We start from the raw sequence: 7051 nt of genomic DNA, 5'->3' as shown, positions 1-7051 counted from the left end.
GAGGGATTTTGAAGGGGGACAACTAGATAGCACTGCTGATGTCACTGAAGTGCTCCTCATAAAGAAAACACAAAGATACTTTTCTGGAACCGAGCAAACCAGAGGTGACCAGCATCTTTGGCACAAAAGGACTCTGCAGTGAAGAGGAAGCACGTAAGGTGGTTGAGGCAGGAGGAGGGCTTGAAGAGGGAGGCCAGCAGCTGGTGCTCCACACAGGCACCAAGAGAAGGGAGACTTTTTTTTTAAAGAGAAAACCTTTCTAACAAAGCAGTCTCTCTGTGACGCTGACTGGACTGTGAACTGATGAACCCACAGGAGCTCACGCTGCTGCTGCCCGCTGCAGGGCACTCACCTGCTCCTTCAGCTCAGCAAGCTGGCTGGAAAGCTGTTTCACAAGGCTCATGGTTGACTCCAGCCTCTCTTGCAGGTTCCTGATCTCGTTTTGCTCACTGTCGCCTTCATTACTGACCAGGGACATTGCTCTCATCCGAGGGAACCAGTCTAAATTCTTCTCCTGTGTGGGTATTAGAAAAACCAGCAATGTTAGCAGGGGTTCATGCAGTGTTACTAAGGTGAGACCAGAGAATGAAAACTCTGAGGGACTTCCCAATGGATGACACACAGCAAGTGAGCTTAAGAAGCAGCACATTCAGAAAGTATTTTACACAAGCTTTTTTTATTCTTGGTTCTCCTTAGCTACAAAGAAAGCCCCAACTGGAGAATTTTGGTTTTCCACAGCTGCACCTGCATGGCAGAGTGGGCAGTGCTGGCACATTCACCTATGGCCCTGGCATGCCAAATCGTCTGCTGGATGAGCTCTGGGGAGATGACTCTGCTACACTAGCACCAAGAAAGCCTGAGTGCTCCCTCTGCTTTGCTCTTAAGTGTATGCAGGGACACATTTCCCCGCTGTCTCTTCAGCTTGATTGGCCTCCATCTATTTTGGCTGTCCTTGCAGCAATGTCAGCGAGCCAACATCAGGAAAACAAGACAAGCCAGAGTCCTCTCCAGCCTGGCCTGGAGCGTGCCTCTGCAAGAGCAGAGGAGCTTTGGATTCAGCTGCCCACAACAGAAGATGTGGGGTCCTGGAAACAACTCAGGCTTCAGCATGCTACTCAGACTGTACACCTTAGGTAACTGCAAGCACAACCCCACAGTCTGGGGCTGACCTGCTAAAGACCAAGCACTACAGAGAATAGCACTGATCTGGGTGTTTCACAGACTCAGGCCATGAATTTAATCATAATAAAACCACTGTAAACAGATGATATGAGTCAGCAAGGTGCTGCATATCAGCGTGACCCTGAATGGTCTCCATGGCTTGGGGGCACAGATATTTGTGTGCAAAGTGTTAACAGCCAGAGGAGACTGAAGGGTGCAAGCCAAGAAGGAGTGGCAGCCATGTGGAAAGCAACCCAGTTTGCCTTAAGGCACAAGACAAAGGAAACAGGTCCTGTAGCTGGTGATGCATTACATCAATGCACCTCTGCCCTCCACCTTGGGGGCAGTGGGAGGATGTGGTTAGATCATATGCATGGTGTTCTGCAACGGTCCCCCATGGACACGTGCACTTGATAATTTTAGAAGAGAGACAGAATGAGTTGAAGTGTTTCTTCCAGTCTCCTGCACTATGATTGGTTCTACACCAATAATACTCTATCAAAAAGGAGAAAAGGAAGAAGGAAAAGGAGGAAAGAAAAGGAAGAAAAGAAGAAAAAAGAAAAAAAGAAGAAAAAAGAAGAAAAGTCCTTCCAGAAGTCCACCTAGAAGGCTCCTGGCAGGCAAGAGCTGTACTACTTATCTTATCCAGCCTTAGTATTTTGGTATTTGAACTTACTGTGGTCTTAGACTTGGCTTTACCATGGAAATGGAAAAGCCAGTGATGGTTCTACAGCTGGGCAGCCCAAGGCAGCCGAAGGTGAGCAGGGTCTGCATGGGCTGGCACACCAGAGCTGTGAGTCCAGGGATGTGCCAAGTGAACACAACTTTATCATGCTTCCAGAGTTCCAGAGTGTTGCTTTCAACTACGTAGTGCTCTGCCCTGATCACTAAACCCTCCCCTCCCACAATAAGGTTTATAAACAGCCAAGCCAACCCTTGGCAAGCACAGAGGCACTTACGGTATCCACGTTTTTCCACTGTTTCCATCAGCCCAGTCCCCTCTGTTACCCTGGATAAGACTAAATGCAAAGTTGCAAGAATCTCAGCTTGTTTTCTTCTTTTTAACTCAAACTAACGAGTTTTTGTTTGGCTGTGCAACCTCTGCTCCTGTGGCTGCACTGACAGGATGCTCAGGGAGTAAGCCCATGCCCCTGCGCTGCATTTTGCAGTGCTGGGCTCAGCCAGCCGTGTGTGCTGGTGGAATGAGGCCTCTTTCCTTGCTGCCCGCTTTTTCTGAGCCTCGTGATCTCATTATGACAATTTGCTGTGGTTACGCACGATGCCATTTTCAATGGGTCATAACTCATTCCAGTCAAAACCTGTTCTCGCCAGCGCCGCGGCGTGCACGTGACCCTCCCTGCTGGAGAGCCCCAGTGGACACGAGGGGCTCCCGTGCCTGCTGCACGCCCCTCTGCTTTACAAGACCTGCATTCATCTTCCAGGCGCACGCTCTGATATTTATTTTAAATTTATTTTGGCCAGGATGTAGCCGAGCGGTCACCACGTGCCCAGCGTTAAGCGCAGGTGGACTCACTGACACTAAGCTCAGTTTGTGCACGGTGCCTTTCTGGATCAATGCCTTTTTTTTTTTCTTCTTTTTATTTTTTTTTTTTTTCAAAATGTTTGCCAGCAAATTTGTCTGCCACTACAGGCACAGAAAGTGAATTCAAAGGAGCTACAGCAAACAGAGCTGCACTTGTAGCTGAGTGTTTCCTGGAAAGCTCTGGTATCTGCACCCATTACAGCTTCTCTTGCTTGAAGGACCTGAGGGTACCAACCCCAAGGCTGCTCAGCCACAGGAGCCAGCTGTGGGGCCAGGAGCCCTTTTTGGCAAGGCTCACCAGAATGCCAAAGTTCCTGAAGCCAGGCTGCACAGGGAGAGCAATCTGAGACTCCCTCACTGCAGCTGTTCTGTTTGCTGAGCGCTGCTGCCAGGGCTGTGAAATGCACTTTGCTGGTTTTGTTCCCCATCTGCCACTCTCGCTCCTCCAGGGCTCAAGGCAGAGACCGACGACTGCCTTGGACAGGTTTTTGTGGACTGAGCCTCCACTGCCCTGCAGCATTCAGAGGAACAGCACACAGGTGCGTGTGGGTGCCAGACATCCTGGCTCCGTGGGCTTGCCTCTCCTGAGGTTCCCAGTATCACCATACTCCCTGAAAGAGGGATGACCATGAGCAGGTGAAGACAAGGACAGAAGACACAGCACCTCACCCACTGCCACACGATGCTGTGGTGCTGGTGGTGCTCTTCAGCTGGAACCACTCTGAACCACATGTTGGCTCATCTTGGCCACCATGAGCCCGAGAGTCACGGAAACTCAACGACAGACTCGACTCATTCGTGTGTGCTGAGCTCTGTCTTCCCAGCAATGCTGTGATAATCTCTCCCAGGAAAGAAACCCAGCTGTGGTTGAGTTACAGAAGAAGAAAATCTGGACATCTTTTTTCCAAAATGTTGTGGAAGATCAAGCAAGGACTTGATCCACGTTCTAAGAGAAGCTGACTGGTTTGCACGGATGGAGACCTCATAAAAAGGTGCTACTGTGTCCTATAGCTTTTCCTGGCACCAGAGAGGCAGCAGGTCAAACAGCTGGTCACAGGTCTCTCACTTGGAAGTCCCAAGTGCTGAGTTGGATGCAGGCAGGGCTTTGCTTCTTGGTTCTCAACTGCTTAGACATCTAATGAAATCCAGTCTAGCTGTGTATCTTCATCATGCAAAGTACCAAAAAGACCAGGAGGTCAGGAAGAAACATATTCCAGCCTGTCAACCTGTCTTTAAGTTAAAAATCCTTATCTAGCTTTCACCAGTAGTTCCACGATAGCACACAGTAGGTACATTCTCTTTGCTGAGGTCCATGCTTTTGCTGGTCAATATTATAATTTTTTCACTGCATTATGAACTGTAGAACTTTAATAAACGGCAGCACAGAAGTTAACTCTGGTGCACAGTCCTATTTTCTGAGTCTATACCCCAAACTGAGAACAATTGGTGCTGGGGACAAAAAACTTTTGATCACAAACCTGCCAGAATCCAGAAGGCAAACTGGACAAGGCTCCTCCGATGAAAATTTCGGTGATCTGTAAGTGTTCACAGGGCGACAGGCACTCTGTGCCTGCTCAGCTATGGGAAAACTACTTTTACTTCAAGGCAATTGCTTGCCAATTAACTGGAGGTAGTTAATGTGTTTGTACAACTCCAAACATTTGTTCTGGGACTTAAATGTTTATGGGTTTGGTCCAGGGTTCACCTTGACCAACTAAGACATGTTAAAGCTGTAACACCTCTACACTGCTCCTGCTTCACCTTATTTGACTGGCGTGGGGATGGGGTTTTACAGGGTGCTATCTGTCAAGCCTTAGCTATTACTCTTAGAAATACAAACATTTTGTCCAGGATAGCACTCGCTCAGGCATTTTGAACCCCATCTGGAAGAGAGTGGCAATTTGGACGTGGGAGGCAGGCTGCTGGCAGGGAGCAGGGAAAGCCTCTGCAAACGGCTGTCACAGGACTCCATCAACAGCCACCAGCCCAGCACAAAGTGACAGAACTCCAGCACAAATGAGCTCACGGAGGGTGAGGTATGTGGATGGGACACTTCAAAACAAAGTAGCTGCCTGGACACAGAATTGATGGTTAAAATGTACCAAAATCTTCTCTCTGAAGAGCCAGGACTGAAGGCAGTGTGTTGTTACTGTTGTTCTTGCACAGGACTCGCAGCTCGCCCGGGGGCCAAAGCCCCTTGGGAGGGTGCTCTGGGCACCCAGAGCTGTGAGGTGGTGAGGGAACACGCCTGAGAAGTCACAGGGCTTAGAGGATTTGCTGCCTGAGCTCTCTGAGAAACCTCAAAGCCTTCTCTCGGAGAGAGCAAAAGTCTGCTTTTGCCTCCTGGAGTTTCCGATGCCACTTCTCCATCTTTTCTGTGGGCTTTCCAGGGGGAGGGCAGAGCTACAGGCTAGGTCCTCCCTCTGTAAAACACTGCCATTTTTCTAGCTTTGGTTGAGCATGGATGGAGAAACGACTGAACTAAATTTTTTAGAGCTTCTATCCTTTGTACAAAGTCTCTCTTGAGCCATCCGTGTCCTGTTGGCACAGCCCGCTGGCTTCAGTGGAGCTCTCATGCTGAGCTGAGTCCATGCCTCCCCAGTAATTGGCAGAGGGACCTTTCTTCAGGAGGTGCTGGTTTCACAGGCTAGCAGCGAGACAGATCAGCTGCAACCAGCAGGAAAGACTGGGCTGAGCCTTTAAAAAATAGATTACTAGATAACAGTGAGAGAAAATAGGTCGAAGAGCAGGACGAGGGGGATGAAGCAGAGGAGTGAAGGCAGCCTAATGCATACTTTCTGGTGGTGCCATCGCCAGGGGCTCAGAGTGCCACGCCACCCTCAGCTGGACCAGACTTCCATTCCTTGAGCAAACTCTGCTGCAGTGACTCTGAGCCCGTTCTGCCCTGTGGCCCCTCACTGCAAGATGAAAACAAGCCATCTTGGGACTTCCCTCTCTCTCTATTCAAAAAGAAAAAGCAGTGATGACTGCTCGTGACTCTTCCTGAGTTGTGCCCTCCCCCGTTGTGCACAGCAGAGCAGGAAATGGGCCTCCACATCCTCCAGCCCCCCGTTCTCCTGCCTCGCCCAGGCTGCTCGCTCCTGGGTGACCCAGCGAGGCGAGTCACCTAACAGTGAGGCTGAGAGAACAGGCTCAGAACCCTCCTCAGCTAGATGGTCCCTGAAGGGTGCAGGAGAGAGGCATGGCCATCACTGTGAAGGTTGGCTACTGGCACCTTGCTGTGCTGCACCAGGCTGCTTGTGGTATCCCACCACACAACAGACGTTCTTTGGTGCTCAAGGACCAGCGAGCACCATTGCAGCCCAGCAAAGGCCTCTCCAGTGCCCCTCAGGGTGGTATAACCCTCCTGTGCTGGAAAAATGACTCGCTGGTCACCCTGAGGTCTTCACCCTCACTACCCATGGGCTCAGCTGCTCTTCGGCAGGCAGCTCGTGGCCCTTCAGCCATGAGAACCAACGGGCCATTCACTCCCCTTTTTTTGAGCCAGCACTCTGAATAAATACTTTAGCACTGGGTACAAAGAGATCTATTTACTGAGAAATTATTCTGTATGTCTGAAATGTAAATAAGTCCAGCCATTCCCTTCCCAGATCTGTTGCCCATGTAAGCAGAGAGGGATCAGTCCAAATGACCTTTTGAAAGCCATTATTCTTCTGCCTAGGGACAAAGACTGGTCCTAAACATCTGTAGTTATGTAGCTCCTACAGCCACCTTAAAAAGGGGTTTTAAAGATTTAAACTATCTTGTGCTTTAGATGACACAGGGCAATAACCACTTTGTGATTTAATCACAGACAATAATAATTTGGTTCAGTGCATGATTCAGCTAATCCACAATTTGATAAATGTTCATCCTAAACTACAAACCCAAATAGCTTTCTGCAAATCCTGTTTGACACTTTAATGTTAAGACTGTATTTGATAAGCAATCTGTGCTGTACAAGAATACAGGGAGGGAAATTAGGAATTGTTATGCATCTGTATGCACAACAGTAATTCAAAGGAAAAAAAATAAACCTTGGCAATTACAGATAAACCTTTATGCAACAAGAAAACTAATGGGTCTGGCTGGGTCCATACTAGATTGATACATGCTACAGCTTCCACAGCTCATGGAAAGATATAGAAACCTGTTTTCCCCTGAAAGAAGGTTGGAGCCACAACACAGACCCACCATCTGCTTCAGTGGCACCATTGATACATTTACTTTCATTTTAATTTGGCCGAATGCTTTTGAGGGCTGAAAGAGAATCTATCACTGTAATGCTGAATAACTGAGTTCTTCAAGACTAACAAGCCAGGGCAGTCAGTGATGAATATCTCAGGG

The 7051-nt window shown here is 48.8% G+C and overlaps 1 protein-coding gene across 1 annotated transcript in view; it reads right to left on the bottom strand.

Moving 5' to 3' along the window:
• LOC103772235 (inositol 1,4,5-trisphosphate receptor type 2-like) overlaps positions 1-7051 on the bottom strand; it is a gene marked incomplete at its 5' end in the record, with an annotated part of 73508 nt that overhangs the window by 1030 nt on the left and 65427 nt on the right. The window contains one exon of the mRNA XM_008939562.1: positions 353-514. Coding sequence (XP_008937810.1) covers positions 353-514 — 162 coding nt within the window. The remainder of the gene's footprint in view (positions 1-352; positions 515-7051) is intronic.

Source organism: Merops nubicus, unplaced genomic scaffold, assembly GCF_000691845.1.
Source record: "Merops nubicus isolate BGI_N331 unplaced genomic scaffold, ASM69184v1 scaffold7284, whole genome shotgun sequence".
In the NCBI taxonomy this organism is placed as follows: Eukaryota; Metazoa; Chordata; class Aves; order Coraciiformes; family Meropidae; genus Merops; species Merops nubicus.
Note: the sequence above shows the minus strand (reverse complement) of the source record. Positions and strands in the feature narration are given on the sequence as shown.